Here is a 22,192-nt window from a genome sequence, read left to right as displayed (position 1 = left end):
TTTTTTGATCCATTTTTACGTCTTAATCCATAATTCCATTAACTTCACATCATAAAGTAATCGATCAGGTTCACAGCAACTCCATAACAATTGATAACATCTCGCTCGCCTTATAAATTTTTGATAACATGTATAAGCATAACTGAGGCCCGCAGACGTGTCAGACTTTCAGTTTCCTCCATATACCATATCATTTATTCCCCCAGTCTATACTTACAACCAAAGTCCCAAGGTCGGCCCTTTCCTTGTGGTTCTTAACCAGACTGGAAATGAAAATAAGTGGATTGAAACACGAACCATTAGTTTGGAACTAGATGTTACGCGATCGAGGCAAATGGCGATGTGTGCCCCTGCTCCATCATGGGCAGCAGAGATGTTCAGGTCTGGCACTCAACTGGTTCAGAAGATATGGGTTGGAAAAGAAAGATGGCCGCCTGACAGCCATATTGGATTTTGCGTCGGGTCCTATAAATCGATAGGGAAGCTCCCCTGCATTAGAATTTGTGTTAAATACGGTTGAACCTCTCTATTCAGGACACACTTGGGAGTGACAACTGCTGTCCTTAACAGAGGTGTCATGATAAGAGGTCAATTCAAGAAAACAACAAATTGAGGTCCAAAACTCGTGTCCTCAATAGAGAGGGTGTCGATGATAGATAGGTGTCTGCTAAGGCAGGTTCCACTGTAATAATGTTTCAAGGCTTACCATAGATTGACGAAATTTTGGAATTCTTTGGAAAATGCTTTTGTCGGCAATTTTGGTGGTGGCTGGAATCAAGCAAATATATGGCTGAATATCATAACACATGCATTGACAAGAACAGGGGATTAACATTGCATGATAATGCAAACAAACTGAATAAAAAAACCCCCCCCCCCCCCCCTCTCAAGTTATCTGTCTCTTCTGCCCCCACAGAAACATTCACCCCAGGGTAGTACCTTTTGCTTCACAAAAAAGACAGCCGGCAGGACCTGATGACACAACAGGACGAACCATGCAGTGTAGCTACCACACTCACCAACTGAGAAGACATCTGGATTTAAGAACAGCAACTTTAAAGGCCAGGGGAGAGATGGTGAGTTCTACCCAGTTGATCTATTTCTATATGTCAGACATAGTAGTTTCAAGCCATATGACAATGGTCTCTTAGCTGACAAGAGACCAAAATGTGTTTATCATGTACAAAGATAAATCCATTGACATCTTTTACTCTTGCACAACGCAAACCTCCACAGAGCAATATGGTGAGCATGACTTTGGAAAAGGACTCTTGTGTAAGAAAGTAGTGACGTGAACTTACTTTTGGACAAGGTTGCACCACGTTGTCAAGAGTAAAATATTGTGTAGTACTTGATTGTACACTGCTTGTTGCAGTTGTACTCAAGCCCATCAACAAATTGAGCAAGAATTGATGGTATTCTCTCAAAGCACATCAACAAATCTTGTGAAAAATGATACAAAGATGTAAGCATGGTTCACAAAGGTTTTAAATTGCAGGTCTTAGCAATTCAAATCACTCTCTTGTGGAGCGCATTACAATCACTCTTCCAGGATCACTTCAAAAACAGCAAATGGTAACCCTTGACTTGGCTAGATCGCCCTACTTCACATTCGTTTTTCTACTTTATATAATGATAGACATGATAGACCTAAAAATCTAACAGCCTCATTGAATACCATCAGTTGTTGCGGACGAATACAAAATCGAAAACCCGGATTGTCAATATGGCCACGGCTGCATCGAACGAATAACAACAAGATGAGGTCAAAGGTCAAAAGAGGCAAAATGAAAACAAACTAACCACTTCAGCTAATAGAGAAAAAAAGAACTGACAACAAATCATGCTTTTTAGTCATGCAAGATGACCTGATACCAAACTGGCACTTTCAAAATTGCTTTGCAGGCAGCGCGCAGTTAATGAACATACACATGTATCGCCATATTCTGTTACCTCTTTTCTCGATGTGCTACACGACTGCTACACCACAAGCCACCATGTAAACTATGACAGAGGTAACTCAGAGGATTGAGGGTCGTTAGTTAATGAACTCAAAAAATGCACTAAGAAATTAATGTAACCTGAAATATGAATTCAGAAATAATAAACAAGTATAATTTGGATTTACATACAGCACCTGGTAAGCTTGAGTAGAATTTGAGGGTGAGACACAAAGAACATACCTTATAGGGTTTTCTTCTACCATGTTTTAATTCTTTTTGCAGTGACAGTACTTGGATTATGTTTTACTAATTTTTTTCAATTTATTTTGGTGTATTCGGTTGGGTTTGGCATGCACCATCAAGTTAGCACTCACAGTGAATACAGACACTTCCCAGCATATTCACACTGTAAGATCCGACTGTGATGCAAGAAATATGTGTATTGTAACTTATGAAATCAGGGAGACGACACTTCAATGTCGTGATAATGAATTAATGTTTGAGAGACTTCACTCCAGGAGACCAGTTGGCATCTTAAACTTGGGGCGGAATTCTTCCAATCTGATTGCTGGGACTAAAATATGCATGGGCACAGATTTCACTGGCGTAGAGGAAGTAACTGCACATCATATAGTTGAAGTTAATCTGTGTTGGAAATTATTTGTGTTGGGGATTTAGTCCAGAGGTTGGCATCGATGTCCTTTGGTGCCGACGGTGTTGCCTTCGGTGATTCCCTTCCGAAGCAGAATTGGGTAGTGCTGGTTTCAGCAATGATGTGGGTTTGAATCCCATCAAAAGCTTCACATTCTGGACCTAAAAACTTTGCATCGAGATGAGTAAATATTTAAATAGTTACTGCATATTGTTAGCAGTTTAGCAATATAGTAATAATTATAAGTAGAATGGGGGCGGGACATCCAGGTTCCCTATGGTATACATCACTTCATTCTTCGGTAATATAAATACACAGCACTGAATATGTATGACTAACTGCGATGAAGATGGCAATGGAAAAATGGCAGAATATTTGAATCTCATGCAAAAGGGGACATAGTCAGTATTACAGACCTGCAGGAGATGGGTCAGGCGGCAATCAAATATTCAGAAGGGGATAACAGCACAGGGAACACCTTGCAGACGCACCAATTCAAGAAAAGAATGATTTTCATTTGAATGATGTGAAAGACTGTATGAACAAATGAACTTTGACACTTGCAGAGTGAGATACAAGCAAGATTGTGCAGACATGAACTGTGACATGTTGTGCATGCTTGACCAGGGGCCATTTTCAGTTAGTCCGACTCATTGCAGGAGGTTACAGATATCTCAAAAGGTCTTTAAAACGTGCTGCGACTTCTTGCGGGTTTGTTTTGTTCTGTTTTGAGACGTGCCTATAGAATTAGGCAGAGAAGGAAATGGGACTGGGTTGATGTGCTGATTGTACAGTATTCAGATTCACAAGATATTCCCTTGTTTATTTTATTCATGGGGTGTGTATCACGGCAGAATTTTGTGTAGCTTAAACCTAAACCTACCTACCACTACCTCATGACTTTCATGGGTGAAAGCTCATTGCAATGTCTTATCATTTCATTAAAATGTCAAAAATTAAATCAAGGGACCACTGAGACCAGAGTGTATCCTTAATGTACTGAGTTGCTTTGAAGGGACCACGGAGTCCAGAGTGTATCATAAATGTACAGGGTTGCTCTTTTTACCACTACTAGAAATCAGTGGTTTGATCTATCTGGTAACATATAAGGAGAAATAAGTCTAAAGTGCGTCCATAGGGTTCTCATCCAACACCAAGTAGTCATTTCACATTCCTGGTTTGCATTTCAGCATTGTTTTTTCGATTTGAAATATGTTTGATAACGATTAATAATAATTTGGGGGGGGGGAATGTGGCCAAGACTGTAATTTTGTATTTTGACAACTATATCTATGATCACAACGACAGAGTCATGAAAAATACTTTGAAATGACCCATCTCTCTCGTATTTATTGTTAGATTCTTATTATTTCGATTAATACTTAAGTATGTACATGCTGGATAAGGGCGGTCACGCGATTAACAGCAGACCAGGTGCATGTAAGTCCAGAAAATTAACCATATAAGTGACGTCAGCAAACTGAAGCCAAACTCGGTAAAGACGCAGCACGGACATACCTCATTGACAATATAATCTAAAAGCTCAAATATGGCCATTGGTCTTGGTCCATCGGTATTGCCTGGATGACTAAGACTATTTCTGCTACCTGCAAAGCAAGAAAGGTGGTATAGAAGCATACATATCACAAAAAAGCCGACACGACCAAGCCACCATTACCTCGTTGACTATATACTCCAGGAGTTCGAAGATTGCCATTGGTTGCGGGCAATCACTTGTATTTACAATCTCGAAATTTCCTGGGCAACCTGTAAAGAAAACCAGACTTGATTAGTGTTCATTTGGTTGGGGTGAAGTACAACATCCAGCAGTGGTAGTGGTTGGGCATAAGAGGGGCACCAATACCTTAAACATGCGCAGTGGTAGGACATAGACCATAAGCACAAGCATCTGTGTCAACATCCAGCAACACCACCAAGCACTTCCAGCAGTCATGGCAGTGGCTAGCAGTAGATGTGCCAGGGCTTCGAGTAAGTTAGGGTATGAATGTCAATGTCAAACAGTGGCTGAGATAGGGATATGCACCGAGTGAGTAAGTTGAGGCACCTCTTTGGCTCAGGTAGAGCACCGAGTATTTTAAAGAGGGAGCACCAGTGCCATTGTCTGGCAGTGGCTCCGGTAGGGCAATGATTAAGTGGGAGCACAAATGTCATCGAGTAGCGGTGCCTCTGGTAAAGCACTAAGTAAGGCAGAGTACCAATATTATCACTGCGCAGTGACGGGGTAAGCAGGGACACCACAGTCGATGCAGTTGTGATGGTAATAGGGCACTGAAGCTAGGGATGTATTGGTAACTTCTAGCAGTTTCACTGTCATTGGGCATCGAGTGAGTACCAATACTTGTGACGACTAGAGCAAGTGGGGGCACACTGTCGAAGTGTGAGCCACACTGCTGCCAAAACTGTGCATAACTTCCAACAGGACGAACAGACAAACGTGACAAACCTGAGACAATGGTGTGCAGACAGAGGACGGACAGGCACACCGACCACCCAATCATGACAAACACATGCACAGATGAATGTCAAGTAAAACATTACAGATTTTGGCAACAAAGCCAACATACTACTTGTGTTTGAGGGGCATCTATCGCATCATGAGCAAGGTGTTGTACATCAGGGAACCTACTGGGTGGAAGACCACAAGTTCAGACATGGGTCAAAGAGCAACAGGGAACAACCAATGAAACTGGGATATTTGCATGTGCACTAGATATCACATAACACATCCACAGCAAGAAAACTGAGTGAAGAGGTGTGAACAGTTCTATACACTTGTAGTTGTTCATCCCGTTGATCTCTGTTAGCAATGGAAACTATGAGATAGTGATTTGAAGAGTGAACAAGGCTACAAAATGTTGTGAAGTTGACCAGTGGGGCTAAACAAAAGCGAACAAAGCCAACACTGATAGTGAATGTCGAAGGTGAAACAGGCACTCGGACATAAATCACACTGTAAAAAAATGTCTCCAGAAAATGTGTCCAGCAGTCAAAATATATTTTTGACCCCCGTCAGTCAGTTTTGAGATTTGTATTGAATGTTATGTCCATGCATAACAAATTGGTTTTCACACAAATATTTCTCATCACGACCCCAACACTGTATAGCTTTTGGCCAGGAACAAGCAGGAAAGGCAAAGTAGGACAAGCAATTACTAGAGAAAACTTCTTGCAGGGGCCAATAGGACGATAGGAGAACAACGCTGTTGGGAAGCAGAAATTGACCAGACACAGATTGCCAAACTGAGAACTAAAAATCGTTTGGTACCATACTATTATACATATACTGTAAGGGCCCTCCAAATTGATTTGTCATAGAGGAAACTCATTCAGAGCAAAAGATTTCCAAAGTCTTTGTGGAGTTAATGTCTCACTTCAAGAGCAACATGATCTTAACATTCTTTCTTAAAACAGCAGTCACTGACTAGCCAATGGCAATGCTAATATGCATTTTGGAGAAGAATTGTGAATGGATTGATGACCACTCTGTGTCTGTGAAGGGCAGTAAAAATAGGCCACAAAACAAAACCTGAACCAGCGCATGTCTCCTTGACAATGTAACAAACAACTGGGGGGAGGGGGGGGGGTCGAAACAAGAATTGGAAGTGATGGTTTAAGGAGCCAAAGAAGCATGCCCTGCTTAGGGTAAGACAATTGTCATAGGGATAAGCCCCGCGACCACTGGACTGGCCAACATTTGCCACTTAGACAATTATAAGTATCAACTGACTGAAAAGAGAAATGGAAGTTAGAAGCTTGGAACTGGAACTGAAATGGTGCTACACAACACTGGCATCCACATGGTATAAACTGCCTGAGAAACGAAAAATAACGAGAACAAAATAAGTATACACTCGACAGAACCCTTTCTAAGCTGTCCGTTTAATTTCTGGTTAATCCAGGATAGGGAATTGTTCACTATCCTGTGCTGTCGATCCAAATGACACATTAGGTAGGGGCAAAGGTTTTATTAATGTTCACCACTGCTGGAGTGTTCTTCACAAATTTTACATACATGTATCTTGAAATTCTCACTGATTACATGCATATATTTTCGGCGTTTGATTTTTTATGACTTTTAACACAAATAGCACAAAAGTGGCATTCTGACAAATGCTATCAGTCTCTATAAAATGCAACAAGAAATGCAATGATGTATCAAGATGCACATAAACAAGTGTCAGCCACAAAATATGAAAAGTTGGCGGTTGTCAATAAAGCAAACTGCACCAGCTCAGATTAGAAAAGGTCCGTGGGTCATGCAAGCGAAACAATAGCGGCTTGGTTGTGGTATATCGGTTTCAAATTGGTCATGAAAAGTATAATGAGAAGCATTCAGCACAGTGATTTTTTCAACATGCAAATACAATGGAAAAATAAAAGAGACTGCAAAATAAAAAGAATAACATAAAGACATGCATATCTATGAAAACGCATTTATTGAACATTTCTATGGTAAAATGAATGGCGAATTATCCCTTATCCCTTATACTTTTCAAAATCGGTTTCCTCTTTCTTGGGGAGGTGTTCTGAAATTTTCTAAATGGGGCTATTAGAATTACCTAATAGAGCTTCGGTCCAAAGGGGTTCAGCAGGCTAGGAAATCCTGACATTCAACTCGAAATCTTTGCTTTGTAGCTGACAACAATTATGACACATCCGCCACACTGGGAATGCATTTAAAAAAACAATGGAAGGTCTCAAGACATTGGAGACTGAAGCCAATGCAAATGGATGGAGTATCAACTTGCATGCCTCGGAAATTGCCCTCTAAATCAAACCAAATACTTCCTTAATCTGTGACAAGGTGAAAAACTATCAAAGATACAGCTAAAAAGATTAAGATTCTTCATATTTTTTGTGTGCTCAGTCTATAAACACATTGTACTTGAGAAACAAGAGGCCCAAGGGCCTGGCGCTCAGCTGAGTTAATATCATTAATATCTTCCCGGTGTTCAGTTCATTATGCATGAAAATGGCATGCTCCATGGTATTTGATATCCTTTTGCGTTCACTACGGTACCAATGTTTTTGGTTGACATAATTATGCCACTGTTCATTCCTCAATCCTGACCATAATTCGGGTGAAATCATCGTATGAAAATATTTACCGAAACATGAAGTTTATGCCATGAATGAGGATACTCATTGTCATAGCCTCGTTTACAAGTACGAAGTATTTTCCCGCGAATATTCAAAACTGCTTGGCTCCTTGCCAGTTAAATAACATGTGACTATACACAAAATAGAAAACTTTGATGGAAATTGTAAATCATTTTTTTACCTATCAGGGGAAACAAGCTGATGATGATCAAATAAATCATTCATGAGAAATCGTTTTGTTGCTGAAGCTTGCATGACGAAGTTAATGCTAAACCTTTTCTTGTGCTCTACTGCGCCACCGTAGTTTTCTATTTAGACCAGTGATGACATCATTTCTGGTGATTCCCTACGTTGTCCAATGAGCGCTTTTTAAAATGTGCCATTTGGTATTGTACAAACAGAATGCCGTAGCTCCCTCAATTTCCAATCAATTTTTATGGGAGTGACATTATTGTATTGCTTAGAATGTCTACTTTTTACTCATGAAAGAATCGTAGAACTAAAACTTAATAGGCGAACAGAATCATGCCAATTCACTGCACATACTGTGGGAATTCTCCACTTCAAAATACATCGGCGATGTCATCGCGAACAGAGGATGCACTTCCGATATCGTTTTCACAGAAATGTGGCCAAATTTTCAAGAAATAATTTCTGAAAGTAGTCCCCAACGACCTTATGACTCCACTGAAACGAACTAGCGATAATATCGCCTACCAGACTACTACTTTTTAAGCAGAAAATTGGGTACTTGAGTGTCATTGAGCTCCAGGCGTAAACAACATGCCGCCATTTTGTCTCCGCTTCGGTATTTCGTACGCCGCTTATAATGCACCTTCTCAATTAAAACCAACATAATAAGGCCTTACATCGTTGATTGAATAGGAACACCACACAAAACACAATAAAGTGGGGGTACAATCGATTACGAAGCTGAAGTGAACAGTGATTTATTCCTGGAGCTGCTGCTTTTGTTGTGTAGCTGCCATGTTTTGAGAACTGGCAAATAGGAGACTTCATTGATGGCTGACGTCATCGGGCGGGAATTTGAATCGGCAGAAATAATTAAAAGGCAGGTAGCGCCCTCTCCTGTTAAAATTTTGAACTTTTTCTCAATAAAATAGATTTTCAAGAATTTTATCTTAATATTAGAGCATATTTCGACTAATTCTGCTGCTCCTAGGCCGATATAGGCCAGTTTCCTTCATGCACTCTCGCTCGCAGGAAGTAGGTCGAATGGCGACAAATTTTGTTTTGAAAGTAGAGTTTGACCAGAAGTATCCAGAAATGCAAAATTGAAGTCTCTAGGTCTTACGGTTACAAAATGTGCACCATGGGTTTAACGGATGGACGGATGGATGGATGGATGGATGGACAGACGGACGCCACTGAACAACTTATTTGACAAGCTCGGCTGACTTAGTCAGCTGAGCTAAAAATATCTAAATTAAGAGATTTTGGTGTATCAAGGCCGAAAAACTGATATAGCTTGTAGAATGGTACAGCTGTTAGTAGGATACATCGAGTTAGAAGTGAAAAACCTTGTAGCGTCCTTTCGGGAGGATTTAGTTCTGGGATCATTGATTTTACAGCAGATGATAATGATAACTTTATAACTTTATTATTTCTTTGCAGAAAACGGACTGCGGAGTTATCGGTCAAATCAAGTAGATGGAGAAGAAGAACGAGACACTAAATCTGCATGGTATTCAATTTTAACGATCGCACTGAAAACGACTCAACAGTAGACGTGACAATCCAATGTATTTGTGCCACGAAGACAACGTCAAAATCACAGACATGACATAACGAACACAGTTGTCGAGTTTCGCCTAACTTTCTTACTTGATTTAAACTTTGCACTACCAATCCGTCCAGGGAGACCTTATTTTATAAAAGAAGGTACAGCAAGATAAATTTGTTTACGTTTTTTAGACCTAGTGTTTCAGCTAATGAGTAATAGCAGGGTACCTCAATCATCCTGTCCCCATTTTCCGATACTGCCCGGCTTTTTTCCATCAGTGCCCAAAGCATTTTTTATTCAAAGCAATCGGGTGCTCTGCCTTTTCACTTCTAACCCTATCAGATTTCTAGCTGAAACACTTTGTTCAAGTGCATAAAAGCACAGGGAGGCCGATATTAATATAATATCATCCCTGCATGCACTGTTCAGATGGATCAAGTTCCATATGAAGTTTGATATTTGCACATCATCAAAAACCATGCATTGAAAAAGACGAAAGGACACAGGAAAGAAGTCACAAGATTTTTCACTGACAAGCCCTCATGACAAGAGCAGTAAAAATTGCAATTTAGTATTTTAAACACAAATGAACAGAACTTTTACGGAACACGTACGTAGGATTAGTACAGTGGGTATGTTTCAAAGAAACAAATTGATTCAGAGGCACCAGACAGAACTGCCACCCATGTTGTCCTGGCTTCATCCCCAGGCGTCACAGGGGTGCGGTGATTGTAACCTCACAGATCAAAAGGTCAAGTGAGAGACCATCTTTTAGAAAACGTGACACATGATGAATATTGGCACGTACACATGCATGTTATTTATAAGCCTGAACAAGAACATGAGGGTGAACCAAGTCACTTCCCTGACCTAGTGAGTCCACGGCTGAATCAATTTTACCACCACACCCCTGTGCAAACACCTCTTGAGACAGAAATTTAAACCACACAAAATTGGCAGCACAATTTTCATGTGGTGGACAAGCAACAAAAAGGTAAAGGAGAAGTCCAGGGAGTTCCTGCCAGGCTGATATATAGTGTTCCAGTTGAAATGGTTGATGGACCTATTGACACACATCCAAGAATGTACACAAACTCATGATGAAAGTTTGTAAATGTTTTCCAATGCTTTCTTAGGTATTATCAGCAGATGAGTACTGACCTCCCAAAGTTTTTGACCAAACAGACTTGCATTACCATTACCGCTGCACGGGCAGAAACTCCCAATACTGCTGCTTTAAGATGGGATTGTGTCAGACAGGTATCTTTGAAGTACAATGCATAAGCAAGGCATCGAAAACATTTCCGAAAAAAATCTTGTCAGTTGTATAGCAGCAATGGACAATGGCACGATCCACATCCACTGTCACCTACCTTTAAGTTTCATACCAGTTTTTGCTGCAGTCATGTGTTCTTCAATAGCATCATCCGAAAATATGGCATGTAAGTCTTTGTCCTCAGGTGGAGGTATTGGGTAACGCCCAATGGCAAGTTCTACTAAGGACAGGCCCATACTCCAGATGTCCGACTGTATTGTATAATGGTTGCCCTGTAACCGCTCAGGCTGTAATGAAAACACATTTATTGACTCATCCTTTACTGAGCGGCTCAACTAAATTTCATCAAACTTTTGAGATAAGGGTGTTCCTTTAAAAGTGCCTCTTGGGGAAAAAGGGAAGCCAAATTTCCAGACCTGATCCCTACTGTCTTTCTCAAGGAGACAAACTACCACTTTTAACACAACACCTGAGGATACTTAACCCATTGAGCATAATCATATAGAAACACTATTATAATTCACAGTATGAGTCTGAAATAACCAAGGGTGTGACAGCATACGCCCATCTACCCGGAGCTGTGAAATTTCTGCGTTTTTTGAAAATTTAGATTGTACGGCTTACTCTGCAACTTGCATCAAGACTTCAGTCTACTTACTGACATGTAAGATCTTGTTCCTACAAAGGAATTTGCCATGGAATCTATCAACTGACCGCTGACTCCAAAATCACAGATTTTGATCTCTCCCCTTGAGTTAACTAAAATATTTGAAGGCTTCACATCTGAAAGAGGAACACTATATGATAATGATTGTCGATTGCAAGATCGAAATTAAAACGAATTGACAAAATTTGGTACCAAGTGCCTGATGAGATACTGCATTATTGCTTTCACATTCTGAGTCTTTATCAATTCTTGACATAATTGAAAACTTTCCCTGGACAGGCCAGCTGTCGTGAGCATGCAGCCGAAAGACCCGTCTGATTCTTGGCAAGTTGGAAAATCTCTCGTCCAGGGTGCATTTAGGCATTCGATACGTCCCTTTTGGACATCTCTAGTATGCCAGCCACAATGAATCAACGCTTTGACAGTGATATAACAACTGCCAACAATCAGGAAGTGCTGCCACCTGTTGTACAACTCCTTAACTGCCAAGGTCACTTATAATCTCTCGAAATAAAGGCCTATATCACATTTTGAATATCAATGCTCGAAGCCTTGAATAATCAATCAGACCACTAACAATCATTTTATTTAGATATAGTGCTCAGGATCGTCTTTTTTTATAGACTATTCGATAAACAAGAGGCCCAAGGGCCTGGCGCTCAGCTGAGTTGTTCGTATATATTACATTACTCGTCAAACTCTACTAAACTAAGGACTCAAAGCCTAAGGATATTAGCTTCTGGATGTATAACAGTGAATTACGGTAGACTGGCGCAATCTACTTCAAGCAAGCTCCACCCTTGCAATGTGTGCGCAAACAGATAACCTAACCTATATTGGACCATCAATTCTACACACAGCAACATGATTCATCCTCAGCTGTTACCATGATGATGATGATGATGATCCTTTTCGCAAATTGGTCGTCTTCTGTCTTTCTTCCATACTTCAGTGCCACCGGATGTAGTCTGCCCTTGTGGAGGGATCCTTTCAGCACCGGGACACAAGAATCCATGCGAATTGAATCACATGGAGAGACTAGCCCAATCACCCGCTTTTGGCTGGGTAGAAATGGGTAAATCTCGCAGACTGGACCTTAAACTCTAATGCCGACGTGTGAGGCCGGTCTGACAGATGAGTAAGTGGGGTCCACCTAATGCAGAAGGCACCAGTTTCCCTAACTAAAAGGGTAACATTAACAAAATGCTCTACCCAACTCTACTATTGCCTAAAGGCCTGTGTACACTAGTAAAATATTAGCAACATTTTTACATTTCCAGTTGCAACAAATGTTGCAAAAATGTTGCGTAGTGTGTACAGAGCAAAACGCGTCTTGCAACATGTTGTAAAATTGTTGCAAATTAAATGCAATGCAATTCTTTGTTGCATGTTGTAAAAATGTTGCAAACTCTTCAGCCAATCAGAAATAGGATTTGCGTCATGTGATCTACCGGAGTTCATGTGACTTGAACAAGAAGCAGGTATAGCAACTCTCAAGTGAGTGTCTTGCTTCGTAGGGTGATGAAACCTTTTCTAGAAGTTTTTGTGTGACGGCTTGTCAGTCAGCCGCAACTCCTTTAGGCTGCGTATCCATAGGCTGTTCCGTGCCCTGCACAACATTCCCTTTTTACCGCCTGGCGCGCCACACGGACAATGAACCTTCGTTGGTGTTATTGATCGTTCCCATAGGTTATGCCGTGTCACATTGCGGGCATATATGCACTGTGGATTGGGAATATAGGCCCATATTGGGATTGAACATGTCCATTCTTTTGCGAGTGAACAACACGGAAGCAATGTCTGAGGCGAAATTAATTCAAGAGGTTCATCAACGGGAACTACTCTGGGACCCCGAAACTGATGATTATCATAACAAGCACGAACCTGTAATTTGTTGCTTAAGTCAGGTTGTTATATACATGTACATGTCAATTTGATGTTGCAAGTGAAAATACAAGTTACTTGTATTTTCATTTTCAATATTCATAAGAAATTGTCTTCTGAAATAATGACAGCGTGCGGATAAACGCGATTGACCGCTGCGAAATGAGGACTACAAAGGCCTACCATGACCAAAAAGGAATATCCAATGGAGACTCAGGGCATAGTGCCAGGTCACAAGGCTGTTACGCCATAACGCCACACTACACAAGGGCATACCCTATGGATACGCGGCCTTAACAGGCAGTGGTATGCCCCATCATCCACCCTCATTTTGATCCAGGGCCTGGTCCATATTCTCTTTGGTTATTTCGCCGCCTCTTCCGTCTCTTAACAATGACAGCTAAAATTGCTGCAGAAGCACTCAAAACACATCTTCTCTCCTTGGAATCATCCATTTTCCCTCCAAAATACCTATTTCCCTTTGTTCCCACTAAAAAGTTTGCAACAATTTACCAACATGTTGTAAAAATGTTGCTAATTTGTTGCAATTTTGTTGCTAGTGAACACAGGGCCTTGAAGGGCTTGTTGCAAAATTGTTGTAAAAATGTTGGTAAAATGTTGGTAAAATGTTGGTAAAATGTTGCTAATATTTTACTAGTGTACACCCTGCTTAAGTCAAGTGAAACTCTTAACAAACCTTAGCAGAATGCCACCATTGAAATGTTGATAATAATGATAGCAAGTAAAAACTTTAAACAGATAGACTTGATTTTTTTAACCAACTGCCACATGCGGTTTTCTTTATTTAGTAAATTTTGAGGTAAGTATTACAGAATGAAATACTTGAATACTAGAATTGCCTGGCTCTTCTGATGATTGCACTGGTGAACACCGAAGTCGATGGGATGTGCAAAGTCATAGCTCGATCCTCTCTCTTGGTCATCTTTGAGATGTGGTCACCAAATATGTTCAAATGCAGCTGCAGATCATTCCTGTCCTGCAAAACATGATGAGGAGATAACATTTTAATTTTGATAGAATAGGTAAGCTAGCCAAGTTTTATATCAAATACAAGGCCAACAACAACTGATAAGGCGCTAGGGCCGAATGATCAAGGAAGTTCATTAATATGATTGGGAATACATTGTGATAAGAGTGATGAATCGGCCCCGTTTGAAGCATTGTGCTATGTACAGTGTGCAAGTGTCAGTGTGTATCATATCGCATTTATTGTTTGTTGACATTTCAAATCGCTGGCGTCGATCCTCAATTACACTGTTTATGTACATTGGCAACCTTACCCGATGATATCAGAACGATGTTTATTATTGTCTTGTTTATTCACATTAGTTCTGCTATGTGACAAGAGTTATTTGTTGAGAAATCCATGATTTAAAGCCGGACTTTGACATCGTTTCTCAGACCAACCAAGCTGCATTTCGCAGATCGTTTTTCAACGATCGTCGACGAACTATTTCAAATTAATCACATCCAATTAAACAATCCAAGCCTTCCCTAATATCATCAACATGCAATAACACAAGCAGCCAAATATTATCGCCTATGAAATTGTGAATTTAATGAGAACTTACCTCTGAATTGACAGAACGCGATCTATTCCATAGCATGGTCTCCTTACGTCTGAACTGCGCAGACTCGAGACGTGACGTTCGCTGCATGTGTGATTGGACGTGGGATAACTCGCGCGAAATTTAAAATGCTCTTCTTGGGGGGTGCTCACTAAATTGCGCCAGTAACACCACCTGGTGAGAAATTCATGAACTACGCCTATTGATAATGAAAGAGAAAGCTTTGCTCTATAAAATTAGATTTGATTCATGATCCCCAACTGAGAAATCAGCTGCTGGAAAAGTTTTTGGAAAATTTCGCTCGGTGCCACCTAGTGGCCAAACCGCTCATCCTGCCGGACCCACATTTGGTCTATTCAGGAGTCCTGAAGGGTCTCAACGCCTCAGAGGGAAAATCTATCGCCTATCCGCCATAGTTTTGAAACGTGCCTGTTTAACGGACAGACAGACAGACAGACAGACAGACAGACAGACAGACAGACAGACAGACAGACAGACAGACAGACAGACGGACACTCATTCTACCATTTACTCATATGAATAGCTCAGCTTTTCAGCTGAGCTAAAAAAATTGGACTTGTCACATTAAAACTAAGATAGCTTTACCTCTGTGAATAATCTGATGGTTCTCTCGGAGGTACGCTAAGCCCCTTAACACCTGAAATAACAAAACAAACAACATCATTCTTAGTACTCTATGAAAAGCTAATTGACCAACATTGACCTCGTACCGAGGATCTTACCACATACTCCTCTTCGCACATGTTCTGGAGAGGTTAAGGGAGGTGGGTACTAGGTGACATCTCCTATGAAGGCAAGATGCTTGACCAATTAATGAAGTTTTCAAAAAACATTTTCCATAAGAATATTTCTGTGTTAAAGAAGTGCATCTCCTCAACCCAAGTATACTTACAGCTCTCGTCATTATTCCTAAAATTGGCTCTGGAATCCGACCAGCTTTCTTTAATATTAAATCTAATGAGCCACCATTCTGAAAAATATATAAAAATGCTCAAGATTATCCATTAAAGATAAATGCAAATAAAAAAAGGGAAACTTATGTGAGAAAGTGAGAAAGATGAGCAGCTTGCGAGGGGCTCTACCTGGCTGAAGACAGAGTCACGAGGTAAATAAACCCAATTTGTACCTAACCACAGTGGCATATGGCTCCTTCCGACTCGGAGAACTACTCTCCGGGTCCAGTCCAAGTCCAAGTGCAGAGCGAAATGTTGAAGAAGAAGAAAAAACAAGATCTTAAGTTAAACCAATGATCCCTTGATGACGGTCTTTGAAGCTTACCATATATTCCATACAAATGCCTATTTCACCATCACTGTAAAATGCACCATAGTAGCCCACAATATATGGAGAGTTACATTCATGTAGCACCTTTAGTTCTCTGATGATCTGGTTTCTGACAGCAGGCTTGATTTCTAAGTGAATGAGCTGAAAAGATAAAGAAATGTTCACCTTTAAAGGGGTACGCCGTTCGTAATAACCGGTGGTCCAGGAAAATGGATATACTGTAAAACACAACGCGGTAGTGCTGTTATCATAAATACGACTTGGCTAAAAACTCGATTCTAGCACAATTTCTATACCTGTCAACAAAACGGTATTGTTGAAATTTATATCCAAAACCTATTTACACTATTTGAAAGTTTCAAATTCAACTGTAAATTTCAAATATTTATCGAATAGTGTAGGCCTTTAAACCAAGTAGACAGCAGTAATATCAAGGAATTTTATCACCAAAGATGTTCGCCACTGTTTTTATGCAACAGATTCATCAGCGCTTGGCATTCTTCGCAATTGCAACTGCAAATCATGATATTCACAACTGCATGAAAAGGCGATGGACAATTATTTTCAATCAACAAATTGTTGATATTCACCACAGATATTATATTTACAGACACATTGTTTGGTTTTTTATTCTGGACAGATTATCAATGGCATGATTTTTGTCTAGACAGCAATCATATGAAACACAGATGCCTCTATCATCCAAAACAAAGCACTCAGCACCATGACAAGACATTTATAGTCGATATTGTGCCAACGAACTTAGAAAAATTACAAAACAATTACAAAACAATTGTATTCTACATAACTGGAACAGTTTTCAACAGATTTACAATATACTGTTGACCCGGAAATAATCGCGGGCATTTTATTTTGCTGTTTCGTGAATTACTTCTTATTTAGGGTTTTGACAAACCTGTAACAGTAATTTCAATTAGATTTTTCTTTCTCACCGCCATCTAGTTTGCAATTATCTGCGAAAAATAAAAGTCACACAAATATTTAAGGGTTTACAGCAATCAGGATTTACTCATCAAAGCCATGTTCTGCAACCACGATCAAAGGTTCAAAGACTTCCACTAAGTAACATATTACCATAAAAGGAGACATACAAAGTATCATCCGCAAAGTACTTTGAAGACGCACTGCCTTCTTTTGCCCCACATACCAGGAAAATGAATGAATCATGTTTGCAGCACTCTACATTTCAGTTACCATGGAAATGAAGCAATCTGCTAGAAACAGCCACCTACAAGAACTCGCTAACAGAGTTGTGTCAACGAAAATGGATATTAAACCATAGGTTCTGTCCTTGAAATTGTAGTGTGGTACAAAATTAGCAAACGGATGTCTCGGCCTCGCGCCCCCGCTCTCCAAGGTGGATGGAGTTGTAAAGGGGGTCTTTTTCAGCAGGACCTCTTGATGATTTTTTAAAATGGAATCACAGAAGTCAAAAGCAATTTTATTACTCAGCAGGTCCACAACTGTGACATTGGGAAGACAGACGCTCAACTCATGACCTAATACACAATACCTTAAATGTCAACTACTCTCTCTGGATCCAATAACTCTGGGTTATCCGTTGGTTACCATATGCTGAACACTGGATCCTCACCTAACTAATTTGTGGCTTGTTGCTAGACAACAAGACAGTGCAGTCGTTTCAGTTGCAGTGTAAATGCAGAAGGGGCTTATAACAAAATGATAGCAAGGCACAACCAGGCTTGTGGTATTCCCACAAAACTGATACTATACATGTAGTATTTCCCCCTTGTTTTAGCCTGCCTATATACGTGCCCTTTTCCAGCAAATTAAGTTTGATGCTGCATTTCATTGTAAACATTATGATGCGGAATGCCGAACTCTGCAGATCAAAATGCATGATCAATATATCATAAAAGATCCACAATCATTTTGTCTTTGACATAAAAGCTATTATAGATTATCACACGTCAAGTACTTTGCTGATCATAGCGATTCCGTATGCCGTACATGTACTACTGTTGTCAACACGCACGTTGAAAATGCAGCCAATCACAAAATTTCCCAGGCAACACACGTTTATGTCACTTTGATCAGCAAACGATGCAAGGGCAAATGCTCAAATTAGCTATTTCAAGTTATCTGTCTTTTAACATTTGATACTGACTACTGAATTACATTAAAATTTGTATCAACGTGCAACGTGTGCAAAATTTGTACTATGACATTTACTGGATTATACATCTCTAGATACACAGGCCAAGCTGATTTGCATAGAGCCCTGGATATATTGGAATAGTGAAATTCCCAGTCAAATGAAAATACCACTCACTGTAAATCTATTATCGTACATTGTTAGGCCTGTGTACCGGGTATGTGTGTATGCATGTATGCAACTATCAAATACTGCAAGCCTTGGAATGTTTGCAGCAGAGAAGGGGAAAAACGTTACATACAACATAAGAAGCCAGTGCTACACAAATGTCTGTGATATTTAAGATGCAAAATCCATGATTTACTTGTCTTCTTTCGAAGGGCATTAGGATGCTCCATTGTCTACTCTAAATTCCAATCATGCCACAGAGCAATTATCCCATTTTGCACTCTAGTGATACAATAAGTTGGTACAGCATAACCATTGGCGGGGGTTGCAGGGCCGTTACCAGGGTGATAACTTTTTCAGTATCAAGATCCTCTTAACAAAATACAGTGGATCCTAGCTAACTGGACACCTCTCTTTTTAAGACACACTTTTCATTGAAAGGGACACAGCATTCAGGCAAAAATCAGTGACTTCCATTGAAAAAAACTCTGTAATTAAAACACCTTTCACTGAGGACAGCATTAGCCATTCCATTAGTACTAAAACTAATTTTCTTGGAGAAACTTGAAAAAAGATGATGTGCCGTGGTATTTAAAAGACACATATCTGTAACTTATGTAACTTATTCTGGTCCGCCTAGCTCCTACCCATTGTCTTCCCTTAAGAAATGCATAGCCTCTTTTCGAAGTGATTATACCCATGTTACCCCAAACCCATTATTGATATTGGCTTGATGAAAGGCACACGCTAGAAATCCTGAATAAAAAAACTCCCTTTCTTCTCAGATATCATATGATGAAGAGAGAATCATGATCTAGCCATTCTGGCAAATGTCACACAAAGCCCAATAGGAATGACTCAGTACCTGCCATGCAAAAGTAAGTGTATCACGTTTTATATATCGCACATCTGAATGTAAAGATTTAGAAATATTCTTGTTGCTCAAGACATTTTGAGAAGCTAATACCACCATCTGGGCTTAATGAAAAGAACCCTGTAAAGTGTTTTTTAACCACTAATTATTTCTTCAGATGACTGCTTTTGAAAAACACCAACTTCTTCCCCAACTCCTTGATACTAACTCACCATGACACCAGTTCGAACACCCAAACCTACTTGCGTAAAAGAGTCAACCATGGAATACTTGCAAAAAACTTGGAAAATTTGGTCATTTTCACATCCATGGCTTCTACCAAGACTTCTTCACCTACTTAAAACTTAGACATTAAAGGTAGGTCATAGTGACCTACAATAAGGGATACTGTTACTTTCAAATTCTCGTCAAGGAACTCACCTTTCTAGCCATTATAAGATTGGAGGTTTTGTGCAATACTTTTGTCACAACCCCTCCATTGCCTGCACCTAATTCACCCAGTTTTTCAAAGTCCTCTGAATTCAATTCCCCCACTTTTCGTTTTTGAGTTATAAATGTCTGTAAACGCTGCTTCTGCTGTTCATCTATATCTAACTCCTCTAGTTTCTTTTGCAATGCATCTAGATTGGCTGTCTGAGACTTGCTGCAAAGAGAAAACAGAAAGAAAATTAAGCATAACCTGCATGAGGGAGAATGACCTTTTCATGTCAACAGCAGGCGAGGGGGTAAGATTTATTAAACTGCCCCGGAATGGTGAAATCGGTGTTGGCAAAAAAGCTACAGTTGCTCTTTATGACTTTCATTGTAGTGTGTGCACAATCAGCATAACCAAGGCAGCCTAAGATCTAGCAACAGACAGGATATGTGTATCCATCACAAAAAAGAATTCACCAAATTTGTTAATTTTCAATTTTTAAACAATTTAGTGCATCAGCAAGTGCAGAAATGATAAGGGCAGTGAATCTTGCAAGCAATTGTAATGCATCAATTTATCATATGTCGCCATTCTATCATACACGTCATAACCGTTGGTGTCATTGCACAACACAGAGATGGAAACAGTACAAATTGCTTGTGAAATACGCAGGGTATTTTCAACGAGCAGGTGGAACGATGTGCAGAGGTGCTAATTATACCAGTGAGTGGAAAAGTGGATAAAATAATGCAAGAACAGAACTGACCCCTCAACATCATCCAAACGAAGGAAGAGCATTATGTCCGACAATTAACACTAGACTGAGACCAATAGTAAATAACCCGATTGCGATTGTGCAACACGGAATGGATGCCTGAACATGTAGTATTATCGACGTATTCCCAGAACCTTCAATACCACACCCACTGCAGGGTTCAGTTTCCGTACAGAGCGACTAAATTACAGATCTAAGAATAGACAACAGAATTTACAGGGTTTATCGGAAATTGAGGATAATACTTCGTATGGAGATTGCAGAATGATCGCAACGATTGATTTTCAATTTCTCATCAGCAGAACTATTCATTTTGATATTGGGTTGTCAAACCCTCAGGGTAGAAGTCTTGATGATCACAATTCATGTGTTTGTTGATGAAACAAATGATATTTAGCCGACATAATTAATACTTGGTAGTAGGTGCAGAACGCAATAACATTGGCAGAGTTTGAAACTGAGAAGGACTTTAGTCATTTTTGCACTGCACAATCCGAGATAGTTAGTATCAGGCGCGATTCGCAAATCTGAGCTCTGTGATGTCATCACACCAATGACCAATCAGTCCTATCCTGCAGTGTAATTTCTGTGAACTGTGACATTTTTGCAAGCGTTTTATTTTTCCAAGTTTTCGCAAATCCATTGCCAAACTATAAAAGAATGAAAATTTCAAACATAAATAAAACCGTTTTAACTATTAATTTCGGCAGGAAACGCAATATTCAGTCTACTAACAAATGAATCTTAATGAAGGTTTATGATGAGGTGATGTCAAGAAAAAATTATAATTTACATTAGGACATTAACATGATTGATGTGGAGGGAAACAACTATGCAGACTACAATCATTGTAGTCTATGATATCATTATATCATAATTTATTCTTGCAAAAAGTAAAATGGACCTGAACGTGAGCCTAGACTGCTTTATTGTTTCAAAGATTATGGGGTTCAGGTATCTGCAGAGGAAATATTCAACCCAAGAGTTCAAACTCTCAATATTACCAATAACAGGTTTACCAGTATCTCATGTATTGACATGCTGCATTCTCAGCATCACTATTCAACCTGATCATTCGTTGATAGATAATATCAATAACATTCCATTGTTTGTGCCCTAAAAAGGTCAGCCGATACCATGGCAACAAGGATGAAAAAGAGATTCTCTATCTAGCGTTTGAGGAAATGATGCTAATATGAGGACACCTAGGGTACTATTGCTTGAGGCGCCACAAAACAAGAGAATTATGAATAACACGCAGTATTATATTGAATTGTATTTTGTACGTGGGTCGAAAATGTTGGGTCTTAATCTTAGTTTATGAATGAACTCTGGGAATGCCACTGGAAATTCTAGACTATGAAATGTATGGCAGTTGATACCAGACAGGGTTGCATCATTGTGAATGTGGGACGGGTGAACTTGAATTAAACTGGAACCACAGTTGTTGCATGATACTCCTCTCCTGTGCCACTGGAACCACAGTTGCATGACACCTGTGTGCCACTGGAACCACAGTTGCATGATACTCTATGTGCCACTGGAACCACAGTTGCATGATACTCATATGCCACTTGAAACAGTTACATGATATTCATGTGCCACTGGTACCACAGTTGCATGATACTCATGTGCCACTGGA

General features: G+C 39.9%; 1 protein-coding gene and 1 long non-coding RNA gene across 5 annotated transcripts in view; both read right to left on the bottom strand.

Moving 5' to 3' along the window:
- Positions 1-22,192, bottom strand: part of LOC135482793 (dual specificity mitogen-activated protein kinase kinase 1-like) — a 31,383-nt gene that overhangs the window by 7,577 nt on the left and 1,614 nt on the right. For 2 of the 4 annotated variants that reach the window (XR_010446271.1, XM_064763172.1), the window contains exons 2-11: positions 19,781-20,003; positions 16,176-16,322; positions 15,790-15,867; positions 15,483-15,534; positions 11,395-11,519; positions 10,834-11,023; positions 9,562-9,600; positions 4,274-4,362; positions 707-768; positions 218-263 (exon numbers count right to left, since the gene is read on the bottom strand). Coding sequence is in view for 1 of the 4 variants with exons in the window: in XM_064763172.1 (XP_064619242.1) it covers positions 218-263; positions 707-768; positions 4,274-4,362; positions 9,562-9,600; positions 10,834-11,023; positions 11,395-11,519; positions 15,483-15,534; positions 15,790-15,867; positions 16,176-16,322; positions 19,781-20,003 (1,051 nt within the window). In the remaining 3 variants the exon portion in view is untranslated. Of the gene's footprint in view, positions 1-217; positions 264-706; positions 769-4,113; positions 4,203-4,273; positions 4,363-9,561; positions 9,601-10,833; positions 11,024-11,394; positions 11,520-15,482; positions 15,535-15,789; positions 15,868-16,175; positions 16,323-19,780; positions 20,004-22,192 lie in introns of all 4 variants that reach the window. The other 2 variants (XR_010446273.1, XR_010446272.1) reach the window with 2 other exon arrangements.
- Positions 14,053-15,309, bottom strand: LOC135483747 (uncharacterized). Its single transcript, XR_010446373.1, has 2 exons — positions 14,880-15,309; positions 14,053-14,284 (listed from the first exon to the last, which is right to left on the bottom strand). It is a non-coding gene; the product is annotated as an uncharacterized LOC135483747 (long non-coding RNA).

The sequence above is a fragment of the Lineus longissimus genome, chromosome 2 (genome assembly GCF_910592395.1).
Source record: "Lineus longissimus chromosome 2, tnLinLong1.2, whole genome shotgun sequence".
Classification (NCBI taxonomy): domain Eukaryota; kingdom Metazoa; phylum Nemertea; class Pilidiophora; order Heteronemertea; family Lineidae; genus Lineus; species Lineus longissimus.
The sequence above is the reverse complement of the archived record's forward strand: the minus strand, read 5'-3'. Positions and strand labels throughout refer to the sequence as shown.